Here is a 22,240-nt window from a genome sequence, read left to right as displayed (position 1 = left end):
TAGGCATAGAGGCCTGACCATGCGGTCTGGGTGTCTGTTTCCTAGGCATGATTTGAGTTTTAGGCCCAGAAGAAGAAGATGGTGTTGGTTTAATATGCAAGTCAGTAGGCCTGAATACACCCTCAGAAGTCGGTGCCTGCACAGCGGCTCCGGACCCATCCAAGGTAGAGACATCTGCAGGTTCCACAGTTGAATCATCTCGCGGCATGCCGGACTCCAAATGGGTCTCAGCAGAGGCCTGTGAATCTGAAGTAGCGGGCATCAGGGGCTGCGAAAGCGTCGTCGGTTGCGTTATTTCGGAATGTCGGTAGTCGGGTGGCTTACCGAAGACATATCTGGATAACTGAACCGAGTACCAAAATATGTAGAAGCGAAAATGTACCCACGACAAATAGTTTGTGGTTTAAATAAGGCACAAAACCGACAGCGAGGTACGTCATTGTCAGGGCCTAGGCAAGGAATACAGTACGAATGAAAATCTTTATGAGGTATTTGCTTTCCACAAGAAATGCAGATAAAAAACACAAGTGAACCACAGCAAAACGGCTACTTAGCTACTGTTCAAAAATGAAGTCAGTCCATATAAAAGCAAACTTCTTCTTTATTGTAGAACCACGAAATGAGCGCTTTCACGTATCTAAAATACGCTTCATCAGATTTTAATGTACAATGTATCAGCTCAGTTTATATAGTATCTGTATTCATATAATTAAGGCAATTAACTTGCTAATTGAATCCATTTGTCTCTAATTGAGCAGCATAACTTTCTGTTTAAAGTTATAAGAGCACTGTTAGATCTATTGTCTCCGTGGTTTGTTGAACCAATATACAATTTAATCTGAATGTCAAACATCATTAATAGTCACTTAAAATACAAAAATGTAGAAGTAAAAATGAGAATATATGCAATATAAATCCCAAATAAACATCAAAAATCATCATGAAAAGAATCAAACAAAAACCTAGAATAATTTATATTGATAAAACTTAAGACATTTGTCCAAACCATGTGCCTCATTAATTACCTCTTCTTAGTATCTATTTCTCCCATATTCAATCTAATTGAAATGTGTATATTTATCAAATATCATTTCTACCCAATACAATCATGATATATTAATAAATAAAAACAATATAGATATAAATATAAAAATATATATATTAATGTATATATCCAAAGTCATGTGTATGTATATGACAGTATACCTATCCCTAACTATCCATGAGTTTGAATAAATAGAACATGGAATGTATTGCACATATTCCTTTCATCTCTGTATAAATCTATGTACATATATCCATATATTCTATCTACTAAAGTGCATAGTGCAAATCTTGTATATACGTGTTAGTCCCTGGTTGATGGATATATTCAACACATATTAAACAATCTATAAATATAAAAATGCAACATATGAATATGGGAACCAAGGAACATGTAAAATGCTCCTTGCAAATCTAATAAAATACAGATATGTAAACAAGAGAAATATAAAGTGCTTCGTGCAGACCTTATGTTCATATATAGTTCACCATGTATCATGATTGTCATCTCTCAGATATTAAAGAAGCATATACATACTCAAATATTAAAAACTACTTCTAAATAGTTATATATATATATGTACAATATAAATAGGTGTATATATAGCATGGTCCCTTATCATTGTTAAGTTGGATAACCATGTAGCACAAAATGTATTATATAGTGCTAAGTAAACAATTCATATGGATCAACCCATTGCTAAAAAGAAAAAAGAACTATTCATATGGGAATGTGTGGAGTCCATATGTATATATGTCAAATCCATACATGCCTGCCAGATTATAAATGCATCTATGTAATCATGAAATTCTAATATTAAAAACATATCATTGTATATATCAACATATAGTTGTGTTGGAATATGCAAATAATCAAATGATGTTTATTATATATCCAGCACCATAGTGTCATTTTAAATATAAAGTGGTTCATTAAGTGCCACCATAAATCTTATAGACAGACCTGTATATATAACCATAGTTGTTAACCCTTATCTATAACATAATAGACATCCTATGGACTATCATATACAACCTACATAGACTAACAAATGTGGACCAGTGTATCTTTTATATTGGTCTTATCGTAACATAGGTGCCATCGGAACACACTGGTTTAACCCAGGTGGATAGTGTGCTCTCATTCTTAGAATCCAGTATAATTCCTTCTGTTCCAGGATATTTTTTTTTTTCTTTCCACAAGAAATACAATTATTGACTTTTACTGACATCGGTTTAGATCAAGAAAAAGTTTCCCCAATGGGGTACTTAGCTTTGGTTGAAGACTTCGGTTCTGAAACTCGAAAATAAAAATTTCAGGAGTTGGCCGACCGGCACTTGTGAACTGTTTCTGCTTCGGGCACCGCATGGCAAGAAAAACAGATGTAATGGCATCAGCTGCATGCTTTATACCCCTGACTACGTGATGTCACAGAAGATGACAGAGCAACCGAAGCAGGACCCAAGACTTTGATAATCAGGCCGACTGAGGGCTACTGCAAGCAGATAACCCAAATGTGATGACTTAACACGAAGAACATCGGGACATGGCCAGGCATACATCACATACTCATACCCCAAGGCAGTTGTAACATGGCACAGCCAGGCATACATCATGTACACTACTGCAGTTGTACCGGGGCATGACCAGGAATACACCATGTATACCAAGGCATGATGTCTTGTGAGCTACAGCTATGAATATGAGTTGTACCAGGGCACAGCCAGGCATACACCATGTACATTAAGGCACGCATTTTTAAAAATAATTTTACATTCAGTTAGAATGCTGACTCATGACAACCTTAAATATGAGAGAAATGTTTTAAACTGGACAAGCAAGACAGCTTTTTCCTTACTTTTTCATTTTAATTTTCTCACACATAAGCTGCTTACTGAGGTAGTGAATGCCACAAATTAAGCGACATTGAAATGGCAGTGCTGTGTCGTATACACTTGAGGTGGAGATGCTGGTATGGGGGGTGGGGGCTGGGCAGTTACATTCTGAAAGCTGACTTACAGTTCCAAAAATCCTGGCTATACCCCCGAGTCATACGGTTAGTTAATGGCCAGCTTTTCTGAGACTATTCAGTCCAGGCAGAATGGCCAATATGGCATTTCTCCAATGCTACTATAACCCTTTTTAAGAGATGCGGCAAACTTGTCAGCTACTTATAAAAGAGTGGAGGTGCTGCAGAAGTGTTCTCGCTGCACAGGGTACTTTTCTCCCAACAGAAAATAAAATGAATTTCAAGTCTGAAATGTACGGTGCTACCATTCCTCCATGTCTGAGCGCCCTTACGGAAGTATGTCTCTAATAAGAAGCTATATCTTACATGAACAAGTTGGGAAATTTAAACATACCCCATTACCCCCCCCCAAAAAAAAATGTACCATAATGCACATTCAAAGGTTCACTGCGCAACCAATCCAAGAAACAGGGTACTGAATCTTTTGTTTTGGTTTCATTTAAAGTAAAAGGAAGACTATTTGGGAAAAGTGCCATATATTTTGTTTTATAAAGCTGGACATTTCATTAATGCATTCATGATGACACATTAATGAAGAGCATAAACATGTCATATCCAGTGTCAGAGATGGTGACTGTTTGATATGGAGTTATAACGTAGGATACTTATTTGGCTTCAAAACTAGTAATATCAAGAAATGTTTTCAAGAGAGAAGGGGAAAGCCTTCTTCCTCAGCGAAACACACAGCTCAGAAGACATACAGAGGTCTGTTCCCATGACATGTCCATGTATTTCTCCAAGATGGTACACCCAACAATAATGTGACCACTACTGGCCAGAGGTTCTACTGCCTAAAAAGCTGTCCCTCCCTCTAACCACTCTGAATTCATTTGTTCTAGGTCAACAATATACTCCATCCTGCTGGGAGACACCAACTCTCTTTGTAACCAGCTTTTGTTAAGCATTTATAATTTCCCTTTTCCTCCAAGCTCTAGATGTAGCCATGCCCCAGTTAACTGCTGCAGAATTAAAGTGCACAATGAGATCTGTTCTCCCTCTGTTTGCTTGCTCATTCAGTAATCATATGCTTTTGGAATGAATATCATGAATTATGCATTCATATGCCTGGTGTTTTGTATACAAATACTCACCAGGCACACAGTGCTTCTTCCCTCTAGATTCGTTAACATCTCAGTCTTCACTTTCCTTTCTCATTCAACACTGACATCAACAGTTTTTTTTTATACAATCTCTCAGATAAACACCAGGTACTACTTATCTCATACTATTTTCAGTTATCTTATTTACTTACCCAGTACTCGCTTCAATTACTATTGTTATTTCTTGATTTATTCATTATTCATGGCTACATTAAGTTAGTAAGTAGTACTACAGCATTTACTGCTGCTTTTGGCCATATTAATGTATTAAAACACACTGAATATAGCTGCTCTCTGTCACTCTTATATGCATTAAGAAGACGTTGAAGCTCGGGTGTTCGTTTAAGTAGTCTATTGTATACAAATACAGCAGGATGGATGGCAGGAACATTAAACTTGAACTATCTGACTGACTACATACTTGCATGCTCACACTTTGGCTGCTCACTCAAAATGGCACTCTTGCTTGCACGTGCTCAGTACTTATTTGTATGTGCCGACTCACTGGAAAACTTCTTAAAGGTATATCACACACACTCATCTACATCCTCCCTCTTCACTGAGCTGTCTTATATAAACAACATATCAACAGGCATGTAATTATACAGACACTAATCATGTCCAGGTTGCCATGTATCTGGAAGTAGGTTTTGAGATGCAACCTGGTCTCATGATATAATAGTTAGGACTGGGTTTAGCAACAGGGACAGTCACTGGGGAAATGTTCTACCTGAGGAGTCTCAGGGATTTTCTCAGGAACAGGGATTGCTGACGGAATGTTCTCTGGAACAGGAACATTGGACAAGTCACTCTGAGAACTAGAGTTTCTGTCACAGGCAAGATGCTGTAACACTGTCACATACACTGTAACAAATGCTTCAGATTTCATCTGAATTCCATGCATTGTGATTCCACAATGTATTATCTCGGCTGTTGACACAATCTTTTAACAAATCTGATACAATCAAAACCTTTTAATGTCTGCATCCTCACTATTGCCCTTTTTTTCAATGAACTAAGCAGTTCGCTGGTTTTATCACAGTAAGATTTCTGGAACAAACGCTTCTTCAACAGTTGGGCTTTTACTGCTTTGTTGTTTTTAACATTTGGAACCAATAAATTGCTGCTGATGGATAATATGGTTGTGGTTTGTCTCGACACATGTCGCTCGGCAGGTGCACCAAGATATTTATCAACAGGAATGTTTCTGAGATATAACAAGTTGAGAAAAACTTGCAGCAGTTGATGTTCTCCATTGTATATTTGTATGCTTGACTTGTGAAGGAGTGGAGGAATTGTGTCTTTTTTTTAAAAACATTGGTATTGTCACGTCTGGACTTCTCTAACAGCTGTTTTATACTTTGAACTGCATGTCCAGCCAAGCCGTTTGAGGGTATTCAGGGCTACTCGTAACATAAAGTCCCACTCTTCTGCAAATCTCTTGAACTGATTACTTGTAAACTCTGCACCATTGTCAGAGAACTTTGTGCAGACTACCATGGATAGAAACATGTTGCTTCAACTTAGTAATGACAGTACTGGACGTTAGGTTGGGAAGTAGGTCATCTTGAACAAAGTTCAATAAGAGTCTACTAACACCAAGTAACGTTCACCATTCCACTCAAAGACATCTGTGGCTACTGTTGACCAAGGTGGTTCAGGAATCTGGCTTAACTGAAGTGGTACTTTCCGTTGATATGGCTTTGGACTATTACACACTGAACAAGATGAAAGCACTTTCTCAATATATCTTGACATAGAAGGCCAACATACTAGCCCTCTCTTCCTTCTTTTGGTAGAATCAGTTCCTGGATGGCCACAATGCAAGCTCGTAATATACTCTTGTTGCAAGGACTTTGGAACAATCACTTTAGGACCTTTCATGATGATACCTTGGTCTAACAAAATGTCATCTATGTATGGAAAATAAGGTTGCACTTCTACTGGTAAACAAGACTGCTTGGAAGGCTATCCTTGTCTGATAAAGTGGTTGAGCTTCTGGAGAACTGGATCTGTAGCTGTGTGAGTTCTTAGCTCATTAAGATGTATGGAAGAAAAATTTCTCACTTCCATGACTGTAAAATCAAGTTGCACATCCTTATGCTGTTCTGTGTTTTTTTTCCTGGGCAATCTAGATAAAGTATCAGCAGATAAAGAAGTTTGCCTTTTGTGTAGACAAGATTGAAATCGTACTTTTACAAATTGAGCATCATTTGTTGCAATCTAGTTGGAGCTGTATGCATTGGCTTTCTCAAAATAATGACTAAAGGCTGGTGATCAGTTTTGATCTGGACAGGTCGTCCATAAATATAATCATGGAACTTCAAACATGCAAACAATTGCCAAAAGCTCTTTCTCAATCTGGGCATATTGCATCTCAGTCTGGGTAAGAGTTCTCGATGCATAGGCTACTGGTCTACTCGTGAAAAATGACTGCACCTAGTCCAAATTTAGAAGCATCACAGGAAAGAGCAACTGGTTTGTGAACATCATAATAGCTGAGAGTTGGTGGGTTAGCAATTTTCTACTTCAGGGCATCAAATCCTCTTTGGCGATGTTCTGACTATGACCAAATTACATCTTTGAGTGTAAGCTTCCTGAGTGGAGCTGAATGTTGGCTTAAATCTGGAATGAACTTGCCTAGACAGTTAACCATACCCAGAAAATATTGTATGGCTTGTCTGGAGCTGACATCTCGAGAATTGCTGTTTACTTGGAAAGATCTGGTTGTAGGCCTGAAGTGGTAAATAAGTGACCAACACAAGTAACTTCTTGTAGCCTGAACTTGGACTTCTGAGGATTCAGCTTAAGATTCACTGCATGTGCTCTTTCCAGAATTTTCTTGAGGCTCCTGTCATGTTCCACTTCACCATTGCCTCCTACTAGAATATCATCTACTATAAAAGCACACGGACAGCCCAAAAAATTTGCTCCATCGCATGCTGAAAGACTTCACTGGTAGAATTTATTCCAAATGGCATTCTCAGAAATCTGTATCTTCCAAATGGCGTACCAAATGTGGTTAACAATGAAGATTTTCGGTCAAGCAAAATTTGCCAAAAGGAACTCTTTGTATCTAAGACAGAAAAAAAAAAACAGTAGCGTTTGGCATGAGGGCAACAACCTCTTTGACTGCCTTTTTAATGCTTTGTTCAGATCAATACATATTCTGATATCTGAGCTTTTCTGAAGAGCTGCCACCATGGAGGATACTCATTCAGTAGGTTCTTCTACTGGACAGATTTACTCCTTGCTGCACCATTTTGTCTAGTTCGGCTTTGACTTTGTTCTGCATAGCTACTGGAACTTTCTGTGCTGGTCTGATAACTGGGCTGACCTCTAGGTCTAACTTCATGGAGTCGACAACTGGTAGTTTATCTAGTATGTCTGCAAAAACAGCATACGCAGAAAAAAATAGTTTGAGCAAAATTTGAGCTGCTGTCACACAGGCTTACATGGTGAACTTCTTTATTAAATGAAAGCAGACCTATTTTCAAACTGTCACTGAGGCCTAATAATGACTCCACGTGTCTCGACTACGAAAAATTGCAAGTCATAGCTGTTCCCAGCAGAGTAACATGAAAGGACTACTGAGCCCTCAGTCTGAATCTCTTCACCACCATGAGCAATGAGTTTTGCACACTTTGTCAAATCAAGTTGCACTGCAGCTTTTACTCTAGGAAATGTTTCTGCTGACATAACATTGCACTTTGAGCCATTATCTGCTTTGAGCTCTACAGGACTCCCATTAATCCAACCAATACAAAAGATTTCATTCTTTGCCCACAAATCTACTGTATTAACTGTTTCACCAAGCACAGACCCACCATCAACATAAAACGTAGGGTTGCAGCTTTCTAAATGATCAACTTGCTTCTTGGAATGCCCTCTTTTAATAAAAGAATGTGCCTTATTTGCTTTACAAAATCTTTTGAAATGACTCTACTTATTGCAAGAATGATACTGCTGACCAAAAGCTAAGCACTTTTCTCTTTTGGGTACGTGATTTCCACCACAATTATTACAGTTGACTATAAAGCTAGGTGGGGGCACATGTTTTCACTTTGCTGACTCAATCTTATGCTTCACTGAGCATGCTCGAGGTTTCCCCAAGGACTGTTACAGGACCTGAAAGTAGCTGCTGTGTGCTTGGGCCTGTTTCTTTTAACAACATGTGGCATACTATCAACATGAGCTATGTCACTGTGCCTTCTGCAGCTATTCTCATTTGTAAGCATACCTGTATGCTTTTCTGTAAGCTCAAATATATGACAAATCTCAACGGCCTTATTTAATGTTAAATCACGGTCTTGAAGCAAAATCTTTCTCACTGTGTCATTATTAATACCTCACACAAGCTTGTCTTTTATCGTCTCATCTCTCAAATCACCAAATCTGCACATTTTAGCCTTATTTCTCAAGTCAGTTATATATGCTGTAAAAGTTTCACCAGGCTTTTGATCCCTTGTATAAAATAAGTGCCTTTCCATTGTAATATTCATTTGGGGGTTACACATTTCTATAAATTTATGTTTTAAGCACTAGGAGTCTTCCCTTATTTTAGCTGGTATCACTATATGGCGGTCTTCCCCCTCCCCTGCAAACACAGCAGGTGCATGCACAAACAAATGCTTTCTTTCAATGGCCTCTGAACCAGCTAAATTAAGAGGAATACATGTTTTTGTACATGTATCTTTGTCAGAAAAAACAGCCTGTATAAAAATATCATATTCCTGGGTTAAACACTCTCCAATTTTCTGCAATACTGTTATCAAACACATGTGGTGCAGGTATGCGAAAACCTTCTGCCATGCCCACAGATTATAGTAAAACACAATGCAAAATGGCCCTTGTAATTATGTAGGGACATTCACACACACAACATGACCGAATCACCTAGAGCCATATTTTACACCGTCGAGTGGCTTGCCCTGCTACAGTTTGTGATCCGTGTTCTCCTATCTTGAGGATACTGCGCACCACAATAGATGCCCAAAGCGGTTGGTCTTTTTACAACTCTTCCCCCCATTGGGCACCATGTAGAGTCTGTGCTGCTGCCCACAGCTCCATTCATTGGTGAGTTTGAGATGGAAACACTCAGCATGTTTTTCAAACATGGGAGAAACCCCAAGGAGACAGAGAGAACATGCAAACTCCAAACAGGCATTAGTCGGAGGTCAGGATCGAACCTTGTACCTTGTGCATTGGAGGCGAAGACCTTAACCACTAAGCCATCTGGACTGGAGAATAAGCATACTCGTACCAGTGTACAAGAACAAAGGGGACATCCGCAACTGTGGACAGTACAGAGGCATCAAACTCCTACCACATTGCATGAAAGTTCTGGAGAGGGTGATTGATAAATGGATACGCAGAATAGTAGAATGTAAGATGGGAGATGAACAGTTCGGATTCAGATCAGGATGCAGCACAATTGACCCGATGTTTGCATTGAGACAGATACTTGAGAAGAAACTAGAGAAGAGGAGAGAGTCAAACTGGGCTTTCCTAGACTTGGAGAAAGCATATGACAAGGTCCCAAGAAAGCTGATCTGGGCAGTACTGCGGTGGTTTGAAGTCCCAGAAACATTGGTAGAATTAGTACAGGCTATGTACAAGGACCCAGTGACTCAAGTACGAACAGTGTTTGGCCTCACTGAGGGGTTCCCAGTGGGAGTGGGTGTACACCAGGGTTCAGCTCTGAGCCCACTGCTGTTCATACTGGTAATGGACTACATCAGCAAACAGGTCGGAGGGGTCAGAGCAACAAAGCTGCTGTATGCAGATGATGTGGCAGTACAGGCAGACTCTGATCTAGAACTTCAGCAAAGGATAGGAGAATGGAATGCAAATCTGAAGGCACATGGGATGAAACTAAGCACAGATAAGACAGTGGTAATGGCAGCAGATTGGGGAAATCAGAAGAAGCTGAGAATAGAGATAGATGGGAAGATAGTGGAACAGGTAAACAGCTTCAAGTATCTGGGAGGGGTGGTTGAGGAGAAGGGTAGTCTGAATGAAGAGGTCAAAGCTAGAATCAGAGGGGCTGCAGCCAACTGGCATAGAGTATCAGTGTAGTATATGACAGAAGAATGCCAAAGAAGCTGAAAAGTAAGGTGTACAAGAAAGTGGTGTGACCAGTACTACTGTATGGTACAGAAACCTGGGCAGTAAAGGCAGAATAGTTGAAGAAGCTAGAGGTGATGGACATGAAGTGCCTGAGAAAGGTAGTAGGATGCACACTGCGGGACAGGCGAAATGAGGACATAACAGCAGAAGCCAAAGTAGCTCCAATTGCAGGAAAGATCAAAGACAACAGATTACGATAGTATGGGCACATGTGTAGAAAAGCAGAAGACAATCTGGTGAGGGAGATCTGGGACAGACAGGAAGAAGGTAAGAGGAAGCGAGGGCGTCCAGCAAAGAGGTGGATGGATTGTGTGAAAGAAGATCTGCGACAGACTGGCATGAGTGTTGAAGAAGGCAGGAGAGTGGCACTGAATCGAGAGAGTTGGCGACAGTTAATACGATACCCCGACCCCATGTAAATGGGAAAAAGGGGATGATGATTCACACACACCAGGGTACTTGTAATAATATTCAAATGCACAATAAGCTCTTCAAAATACTGTACACTGTGAAATATGCTTTGAAATAACTGCACTTTGCCAAATATTCTTTGAAACAACTTTACTCTGTGAAATGACTGCACCGTAATACTGCAGACACTCGCAAACACTTTGCACACTTTAGATATTTTGAATAGTTTTAGTTAATGCAAAAAAGCAGTACATAGTAAAAAATATGTCCATTTTCCTTTTTTTGTACAATTTATGTGATTCGGATATTGTTTTAAACATTTTCTTAATTATTTTGAACATTTTTATCAATATGTCGCAGTTTCAGACATTTCATTTACTAAGAAATTTGTTTTGTGCATTCTGAGTACTTCATTTTATATTTGTAGCAAAAGAAATCATTTAAGTGAGTTTTAGTTCCTGGAATTCATTTCTAGAATGTTTTATGAGTCATTTGAGCAGTAGGGATGATCCAGGCCTATATATTCTTCCAACTTTAACCGGCTGCCTCATGGCTGCAACTCTGGATCCCATTCTGACACAGTGTCGCTCTTCTTATGTGCATTAATTTGACGTTGAGGCTTGGCTGGTCGTTTAAGTAGTTTATTGCATATAAATATATCAGAATGGATGGCAGGAACATTAAACTTATACAAACTGACTTCATATACTTGCATGCTCACACAAAATGGCAGTCTTGCTTGCACGTGCTCAGTACTCATATGCATGTGCCTACTCACTGGAAAGCTTCTTAAAGGTACCTGACACAGTCCGATGTACACTCTCTTCTGACATATGGCCTGTCCTCTTATACTTTATGAATACAGAATTCTTAAAATGTGGCTGATGAATTCTTACTCATTACTAGTTTCACTAGCATTAGCTGACAAGATTCGGCAAGTGTACAACAGCTTTGATTTGAAATGAGAGCGGATTAAATCCACTTATATTTCAGTTTCGATTTGAAATGAGAGTGCATGAATCCACCTAGACTTCAGTTTTGGTTTTAAATGAGAGTGGATGAATCCTGCCTATAGTTCAGTCTCCTATTTAATTTATTTCACTCCTACTTTAGTGTTTCTAATGTAACTATTTTTGCAGTTCTAACAGTTTAATTACTTATTAACTTTTTTATTAATTTATAACTTGCTTTCTGGGGTAGAGATTTGATCATGCAGTTTTAACAGTTTGCTTATCTTTAAACAACTTTATTGAATTATCACATTTTAAAGAGTACATCAGTACAAATAGAGCAACAGAAAAGAAAACAAACCAGTCTAATCCTTCCGTTGTTATTCTCATGCAGTATACAGTAAACTCTCAGTTAACCGGCACCCATGGGGACTGGTCGATGCCGGATAACTGTAGTTTGTGGTTACTACCAAAAATAGGCATAATACTGTACCCTATACTATTTGTTTAGTTTGACTTGTTCTCAGGTTGGGGAGAGTGGGAATTTATTCCTGTCCTCCTTTTAAAACTCTAAAAACATAACGTATGTTTTTGCAGGGGGAAAACACATAGTGAAACACAAGAAAACTGTATTGTATTTCTTCAATATTTTTTGCTGGTTGCTTGAGTTCCGGTCAACTGAGAGTTTACTGTACATACATTTTCTTCTTAACAATTTTCAGTCACTCCAGCATTACACACATTGCTCAGTTTCTGCCTTCCTTTTAACCTCAATCCTCCTCCAGAAGATTGGAAGGAAACAACACTCACTACAATTCCAGTCTCACATAGACCTTCCACGACAGCAAACCAAACACATAAACACACAAAAACATACTCGGAGGCTCTAAATAAAAATCTGCCTAAGCAGCAGAGACCTCCAAAGAAGACACCCAAGCAACCGCTACCCCAAAACAAAACACATGCAACACATAGCTCACAAAGCCAGTGTGCCAAACAGTCACAGCCCTTAAGGCTAAACAACACACCTGATACACTTGTAATAGGTGACTCTATCATCAGGCACACTGACATCCTGCTCACCAGGCTGAACAAGGAGAAGGTCACGGTGAGCTGCCTGTCGGGCGCTAGGATCTGCCACATAACACAAGCACTCAGGTCACTCCAAGGCAAGTACAAATATGACTCAGTCATTGTCCATGCTGGTGTGAATGACCTGAGACGTACCTCCCTGGACTACATGGAAAGAGACAGAGGAACTCTCTGAGCATGTAGCCCAGGCCGGTATGACCCTGACCTTGAGTAGCATCTTACCCTCACCAAGAATGATGCCACAATATGAAGACAAGATGATCAATTTCAACAATTGGCTTAAGTATTGGTGTCATTCAAAGGGGATCCGATGCCTGTCAGCCTGGGATGACATGCTTGACAAGCCGCGATGCTTCGCTAGGGACGGCTTGCAACTGTCACCCCTGGGCTTTCGGATATTGGCAAAGGCTCTTGCTACCCCCATAGTGCCTTTTTTAGGCAAGGCTCAAAAGACAAACCCACTTCCATAGTTATCACAAGGGATAAGAAACAGAGTAATGCTACTCAACGCCAGAAGTCTAAACCTCAAGATGCACGCACGCACTCGAAACTCTCCTTAGCATGGAGAACATCGATATCTGTGCAGTAACAGAAACCTGGTTCAAGGCTCCCGAGAGCACCCCAGCACTACCAGGTTATACCTCATACCATGCTTTTCGGCCCCAAAACTTGGACCGAACCACAAAAGGAGGGGGAGTATCCATATTCGTCAAAGATACCCACACCTCCAGGTTGGTGGCACAGCACGAAGCATCAGAGACTATCCATGTGCAACTGACAGTGGGTAAAACTGCCTTCCAGTTTATAGCCTGCTACAGACCACCCTCCCAAACCCAGGAACCCCACTCGGCCTTCCTGAGAACACTGGAAGACATGAAGGTCTCTCCAAACACCATTACATTGGGTGACTTCAACTACCCATCATAGACTGGGAGCATTACTCTAGCTCCAACACCCTAGCCCAAAGGTTCCTAGAATTTATAAACTCAAATGCTATGGAACAACTTGTTACCACTCCCACAGGAGTGGAAAACATACTGGACCTGATCATCACCAACATGGGGACTCTATGCTCCAGACCAGAAGTGTATCCCTCACTGGTAAGATCAGACCATAAACTAATCTCAATGGATATTCACATCCCGACTCCACCCCCTGCCCTGAAAACCACAGTGAAAAACTTCTCTAAAGCAAATTTCACACTCCTCAAAACCGAGGTGGAATCCTTCAAAGCCCCGGGCCTGTGGAAAATCTGCCCAGACCGCAGAATCCTTTATAAACGCATTCTATGAACACCTTCAGGAATGCATGGATCATGCAATCCCAAATAAAACCAAGACCCAATCCTCCAAAGGCAGACGTCCTGTCTGGTGGACCCCAGCCATAAACAAACTATACAATAGAAGGAGGAAGCTACTACATGATAGAGCAAAATCCCAAAAAGGGAAGGCATCTCTGCTCTGATCAGTATTAGCAAAAAACTACGGGCACTCATAAAATCATCTAAGGCCAGCTTCGAGAGAAAAATTGCACAGGACACTAAAGATAATCACAAGGCTTTCTTTAGTTATGTTAGGAACCTGGGTGGGAATTCCCAGATATGCTCAGAATTAGTCCAAAATGACAAAAAATACACCGAACCCACAGACATTGCCAACATCCTAGCTGACAGGTACAGTGCAAACTCCCCCCCCCCCCACCAAAAGGGCAAATATCTATCCCAGCAGAGTGCTGCCCCCCTGACATCTAAGATGCTCAGGTAAGAGCTGCCCTCTCCAAAGCAAAAAACACAGCATAAGTGGGACCAGACGGTGTCCCAAGCTGCGTCCTACATGAACTCCAAGAAGAGCTAAACCCAAACATAAAACTACTGTTCAATCTCAGCCTTACTACAGGATATGTACCCAAAGAGTGGCGTACAGCAACAGTGGTCCCTCTCCACAAAGGTGGTGCCTCAACGGATCCTGGAAACTATCGCCCCATAAGCCTGACTAGTTTGGTCTGCAAAGCTATGGAAAGGATCATCATGGACCTCATAAATAAAGATATTGGGGACCTACAGACACTGGATCCTACCCAGTTCGGCTTTGTTAAGGGCAGATCCTGCCTCTTAAACCTGGTCAATTTCTTTGAAACAGTCACCAAGGCCATTGTCGAGGAGAAGGTGGTCCACACAGCCTACCTGGACCTCGCAAAAGCCTTTGATACAATACCCCACTCGGGCATTATAGATAAGCTCACCAGCTTAAATATAAACCCCTATGTCACTAGATGGGCTGCAAACTGGCTCAAGGACAGAACCCACATGGTTAGAATTGCTGCAGCCATGTCAGACTCCAAACCAGTTACAAGTGGCGTCCCACAAGGCTCAGTCCTGGGACCTCTCTTGTTCAGTATATATTTCTTGGAGGTACAGGCCAACATGGAAGGACTGTGGCTGACCAAGTTTGCAGATGACTGCAAACTGGGCACCATAATCGACTCTCCAACCGACACAAGCATCCTCCAAAAGGGCTTCATAGAAACAGACAACTGGTGCCAGAGCCGTTGCCTCAAGCTAAACGCCAAAAAGTGTATAGTCATCCCCTTTGGCAAAAACAAAGTGCCCACAAATTACCACATAGGTGGTAATCCATTAAGTACAGAAGAAGTAATTAGGGACCTGGGGACCCCAAGTTGATAACAATCTCTCATTTGACAACCACGTGGCCAAAGTGGTTAGAAAAACATTTTATATAGCCCACCTAATCATGAAGGGATTCACATCTAGATCAGGGGAGGTCATCGTGCCTCTTTACTCATCCCTCATCAGGCCCATAATTGAGTACAATGTCCCTTTTGGGATGTACCTTACCAGACACCTGCAGCAACTGGAAAGACCCCAAAAGTACCTCACCAAGAGGATCAAAGGGCTCAAACAGATGCCATATGCTGCCCGGTTAAAGAAACTCCTGCTCTACTCAGCGGCATACCGCCTGCTCAGAGGCCATCTGTGCCTGAAGTATAAAGCCATGTCCAACCTGGAATTAATGGACATGCTGCACCTCAGAATATCCAAATCCCATCGAGCTACACGCTTGAGAGACTTGAACCTCAGCACTGAAATAAATAGGACATGCTGGAGGGACAGATTCATAACCCAGAGGCTCCCTTCACTCTGGAATAAAATCCCAGTCCAGGTTAGGCAGAATCCCTCACTGACTCTCTTCAAGAGGAATCTTGATGAGTGGATGGGTGATCGTAGGTTTACCCCGGGTATCACTTCTGTGTCACTGTTAGACAGAGGCACAGTATACTAACCTCGAAAAAGGGCATAGCAAAATTAATTTAAAATGGGTGGCGAAAGCCAATCACACTCTGGCTAGGCTTATAAATGCCCTAAGGCAGATAGCCTAGTATGAACCTATGAACCTATATATTATTCCTACAAATTCCGTTTTGTAATTTGCACCTTCCCTTTTCTAAATTTGCATTCACTTTTCCCAATCTTTTTTAATTTCATCTGACTGACCCTTATAGTTACAAAGCAATATTTTATATACCCTACTAATCATCCCTTTTTAACAGCAGGTTTTGTTCTAGACTAAATTATAAAGTCTAGCAGAGCTGGTGTTTCACTTAAAACTCCCCCGTCTCTTTCCCGTGGAAGGGAAGGCAGAGTCTCTAGCTTCTGTCCAGTTTCAGTTTAGCCTTATCCTACTCTATTACTTTCCCTTCCTATTTACTTGCTCCCAATATATCGGTTCCTTTCTTAATTCCCTCCACTAAATTCCAGGCCTCTCCTTTCCCCATTCCCATGTCGGCTTAGTGCTTAGAATACTTCTGGCATATTCTGTATGGTTGTTGCTCTTATTCTCTTTACAGATTTGCATACAAAATCCTATTTTTGACCCCCCTGGTTTCATCATCATTCCTTTCCACTTTGATTTACAACCTTTTGTTTGTAATATGTTTCATGAGTTTTAATTGAGTAACTAATCAAGCAATCCAAAGCCATATTTTCTTACTGGGGAGAATCAACTTATCCCACTTAACTCTTGCCCTTACTCCCTCAAAGAAATTCCTCTTTATTATTTATGGTCCACAACTTCTCCTCTGGTTCATAAAAAACTAAAAGGACTGAAAACATGTTCAATGCTTGCATCTTACTATCCATAATCAAGATCTTCTAGCTTCTCAATTTTTGTATTATCTTTTATTTTCTCCCACACATCCTTGGCTGCCATAACAGATTCCTTTTTAATCCACAAGTATTTCTTATTATCATGTGCCGAGCCAATTCATGGATGGGTGCACTGTTTACTGCTACACAGTCTTTGTTTTATCTTCATTATTTTTATATCTCTAAAAGACTTGAAACGGTCTTAAAATGCTTCATAGCACTGAAATTTCCTTTTCTTGATTTATCACATTCAAAACAATACCATTTACAAAGCTAACTTTTCTTTATTACTATACCAGATATATCCTTGAATTTGTGAGTCCCTTATTTTCTTTGCTTATGGCTCTAAACAGAACACAACTAACATAGGGGAAAGAGGACTTCTCTGTCTTGTTCCACTATTTAAACAAAGTAACAGATGCATGAGCCGGGGTGGTAATGGTGTCACCTTTCTGGGGATGATACCTCAGGTTAAGACTAACAAAATTCTCTTAGGCACTGTGCACTCTGCCTGCAGAATCCTAAATCACCATTTCTTTAGGCCCACCTTAGTACATTGGCATTTAGAATATTGTTTGCGGTATCACCCGTAGATGAATGCCCCTTCTCCTAAGGCCAAAAGTTTTTTTGTGTTCTAAAAAAGGTCTAAGTTGCAAGTCCAACAAAGGATGACTTTCTTAGTGAAAAAGCGAAACATTCACAACTCAACACTGGGTGGTCACCTTAAAGAATAAATCATGAGGCTAATAATCCTTTTATGGCAACTGTCAGTCACAAGCACACTTGTTGTCAACCTCTGCCAGAGATAACATTAGCAGTGGAAATACATCCAAAATCACAAACAAAAAAAGGTAATCATAACAGTACAGGACAGGAGAAACAAAAGCATTGGAAGTTGCCTGAATGACCTGAAGGAAAGACTTGTCAATGCTCAATGTGTCCAAAAACAGCTGAAGCAACAGCAGGCGCAGCCCCTTTTGCAGTGTACATCCTACTTATGTCAGGGGCATGGAAGAGTTGAGCCCTGTGGAAGGACATCCAAGGCTTGGATGTCAGACGTATGCATAGAGTAGTTCCCATTTGTTATGAATATTACTGCCATGGTGATCCTTGCAGTGAACATGTACAGCATTTCTGAATCCAAATGAAATAGCACAGACATATAACTAATAGGTTTAATGTAAAACAGGAGAGCTGGAGATGAGAGAAGTGCACAGTTAAGATCACCTACCGTTTCATCATTGCATATCGAATGAATCTGGGTCCCGAACATCACTGCAGTAAAGGTAAGGAAAAGCAAACCTTCAAGGCACAGAAAAATGACCAAGATCACTGTCACAGGTGGGGAGAAGCCACTACATTCTGTAAAGGAAAAGACAAAAGGATGTTAATAATCATACTCTGTATATAAGTCAAGAAAACTGTTACTGCTAGCCTTAAAAAATAATAAAAAACACACGTAGCAAGGTAGTAGACTTCTCTTTACTTCTCCACAAATTCATCTGGTACCTTGTCCTCTCGCCTTCAAGGATACATATATCCAAATACATTCTACTTTAATTAACTGATGGTTTCACCTGATATAAATCAATTAGCAACTAAATTACCTAAACACTTTAGTATAAAATATACATCTCCCATTGCCTTAAACACAATAAAATGACTCATGTATATTCTTTTAAACACATTTTCCTATTTTAACTATATTTATATTATAACATTTTATAACATTTCATAATACAAACATTTTATACAAAATATAATACATCTTAAATATTTGTAAAACATACCTAAATATAACTCGAAAAAATGCAGGTGAAATAAACCAATAAAAAAACAGCCAAGCAAATCAGGACCCAAAAGCCAGCAGCAATATAAGTCCAACAGGTAGTACAAATTGTAGCGGTAGCCAAATAATTTTGAAATATTAGTAATCTTTATTAGAACAAGCCAATAAACCAAGCGCTTTCACCCGACAATGGGCTTTTTCAAGGACAAATATGTGAGCAATGTTGTGCACATCTTTAAATAGTACAATTCATGTCACATGATCAAATTAATTAACCTTTAATTATATCCTACGTTCCCTAAAGAAACCATTCACTAAAAAAATGAACTGTATTATTAATCATTCTTTAGAGGTTAAATCCATATATAAATAACATGTGTAAGCTTGCAGTCAATGTGCTAATAGACATATCTTTAAAAAGGAGGTAATATAAACCTGAACAATAAGAATTCTTTTAAAAATGTAATATATGAGGCTTTAAAATTTAGGCCATCTGTTATAATAAATGAATTCAAAGTTTTTTATTTGATATAATAAAATTTATAACTATGCTGGAAAAAGTGAACTTTTCCTTCGCAAATACTATAAAATAAATTTATTGCTAAAACCTTCACAATATCCTGAACAACAATAAAAGGTAAGTACAATAAAATTAATAAAAGGACTAACAAGTACCAATGACAGGTAAAAGGTGGAAATATATGTCTAAACCCCCTGTCTTGCAACAATATCTAAAGTGAGGGGAATGACCAAAGATGTTATAAGCGTGCTTTTCTTAGCTTTAAAACACTCATGATGTTAATACTATTGTTCAAACCGGGAAACTAATTGCCAGTATAATTTCCGGTACTCTAACCTTGTTTCCCAGTTACCCCCTCTAATATCTTGTGTTACTTGCTCTAATACAAAAAACTTTACATTCATTTTTTCATATGTTAAGGAGTGTTTATAAAAGGCATTGCTTTCCTTCTGTTTAATCACGTCATTAAAATGCTCGTAAATCCTTCTCCTTAAATAACGCTCAGTTTTTCCTATATAAAAACAATCACAGGTTTTACATATCCCTAAATATACTACCCCCTTTGTACCGCAATTATAGTGTTTCTTGGAAATAAAATAAAATTTCCTAGAGGGAATGTTGATTCATTCCTGGTTAATCATGGCATGACATTGCTTGCACTTGCCACATGAATATGTGCCAAATTTCTTTTTATTTTTATCAATCTCTAAAGTCTGTTTAGTTTCAAAAATTTCCTTCAAGTTCTTATTTCTTTTCCTAACAAAATGTGGTCGCTCTGGAACAAAGATTCTTGTTTCTTCATGTAAACTAAGAATAGGCCAAAATTTGGATATGCTACCCTCAATCTCTTCAGAATTCTTATTAAAAGTATAAATAAAACTGCTTTTACCATCCATTTTGCTCTCCTGATTATTCTGTATCAAGTTAGAAGAACCTGTTCCTAACAATGGGGGGTACCATATGTCCCTTTTTTGGGTAATCTCCTGCACCAGGTCCTCAAACAGCTTGTCTGGATAACCTTTCTCCAAGAAAAAGCCTTTTAGGGTCTGCACTTCTTCAAGAAAATCTTTTAATGTGCTACACATTTGAGAGGCCCGAATCAACTGTCCCTTGATAATACCCCTCTTTTGGAAATATGGATGTCCACTATTATAATGGAGGTGTGAGTTAGAGAAAGAACCCTTTCTGTATAGTTTGCATTGAAAACATTGATTGTCATAATCTTTAACAATGGTTACATCCAAATAATGTAATTCATTCTTGTCAATATTATGTGTAAATTTCAAAAATGGTGTAGTATTATTAATGTAATACAAAAATTCAAAAAGGCTCTCCTCACTGACCCTCCAAAACATACAAATGTCATCCAAAAACCTTCTGTAATATAGAATGTCATGGTGCCACTTACTAGAAAAAACAAATTTCTTTTCCCAAAAATATAACATAATATTTGCATATAGGGAGGCACACAAGGCCCCCATTGCCACACCTTTTCTCTGACGATAAAATTCGCCATTGAAGTGAATGAAATTGTTCTCAAGGACAATTTCCATAAGCTCTAATATAAGATTGATAGTTGTAGCAGTTTGAGCTACCTCTGTTGCCAAAATGTGGCCAAACCATTCCAATCCTGTTCCATGAGGAATACTGGGAAAGAGATCCACCACATCCACTGTGACCATTAAAACTGAAGGATAAAATAAACTCTGGTCAATGTGTCTCAGAAAATCCCAAGAGTCCCTACAAATGTGGTCTATAGAGACTACAAAAGGTTTTAAAATGGTGTCAATAAATTTAGCCAGAGGTTCTGTGATGCTACCTGATCCCGATACTATTGGTCTAAACTTGAGTGGTTCCAAAGCATTATGTGTCTTTGGCATGCCAAAGATTTGTGCAAATTTTGGTTTGTCCACATACAAATAGTTGTAAAGTTGTTCATTTACAACATTCTGTAAAAGCTGATCAAAAAGTTGGTAATTAATTTTGGCATAGGCAATATTTATTTCATTTCTGGATACTAGTTCATATTGATCCATATCCTGTAACATATTATGTATGTGGGCCTCATAATCTGCTTCGTACATCAAGACTGTTCTACCCCCCTTGTCAGGTTTCATAACCCTGCACCCCTCCTGTCTTAAATGATTGATTAACTCAACCTTGTTATCACTTAAATTGTTGGGGGTGTTAGTATGTTTTTGTCGTTCAATTCCCCTGATATCCCTTTCAACTAATTCTTCAAATACTTTCAGGATTGGGTGCATAGGTGGGTTAAAAGTACTTTTCCTTGTTAATTCATTAGTAGCACTCTTTTGTCCTTTGAAGAATATGTTCAAGTTCAGTTGCCTCATAAATAATTTTAAATCAATTAAAATGTCAGGTGTAAAGACAGGTTTAATTGGGACATATTGAAAACCTTTTAAAAATAGGTCAAAACATTCTTGGGTAAGTTCCATGTCAGTAAAATTATAAATCGTGAAGTTATTACTTCTATAAACAATCTGTTTTGCTTCCAATGATGGTGTCTCAAAGACCAAAGGTACTACAGAGAAAAGACCTATTTGTGAGATTGGTTCCAATTGTTGCGTGGGTATCTCCACCCCCTCCCCCCCGGGGGGATACTGAAAATCCCGTGTGGATTGTTTTCTGCCCTTCTCCGCTATCCTTTCACTTCGCCTTAGGGCTTCCGGGCCTAAATTCACTTGATTGTCCTGAATGTTACTTTCGTTTTCAAAAAATACATTTTCAACATTGTTTGAGCCCCAATTCCTAATATAAGGTAAAGGGAAAGCTCTACCTTCTCGGTATTCAATTAAGTCCCGTTCTAACTTCCTAATTTTGCGATTTATCTGCTTTCTTTTCATAGTCCATAATCATACAATTCAGCATTTCTAAGCCTGCTTTGTTAAATATTTCACATAATTGATCATGCAACATTGAGCCTGACTGTACATTGTTCGGGAACTTAAAAAACCGTAAACCTTTAGGTACACATTGTACATGTAAACATTCC

General features: G+C 39.2%; 1 protein-coding gene across 1 annotated transcript in view; it reads right to left on the bottom strand.

Moving 5' to 3' along the window:
• Positions 1–22,240, bottom strand: part of ZDHHC7 (zinc finger DHHC-type palmitoyltransferase 7) — a 1,014,873-nt gene that overhangs the window by 129,560 nt on the left and 863,073 nt on the right. The window contains exon 7 of the mRNA XM_044082057.1: positions 18,150–18,280. Coding sequence (XP_043937992.1) covers positions 18,150–18,280 — 131 coding nt within the window. The remainder of the gene's footprint in view (positions 1–18,149; positions 18,281–22,240) is intronic.

Source organism: Protopterus annectens, chromosome 8.part1 (genome assembly GCF_019279795.1).
Source record: "Protopterus annectens isolate FY-2018-M chromosome 8.part1, PAN1.0, whole genome shotgun sequence".
NCBI classification, from domain to species: Eukaryota; Metazoa; Chordata; order Ceratodontiformes; family Protopteridae; genus Protopterus; species Protopterus annectens.
This window is presented reverse-complemented; position numbering and strand designations above follow the sequence as displayed.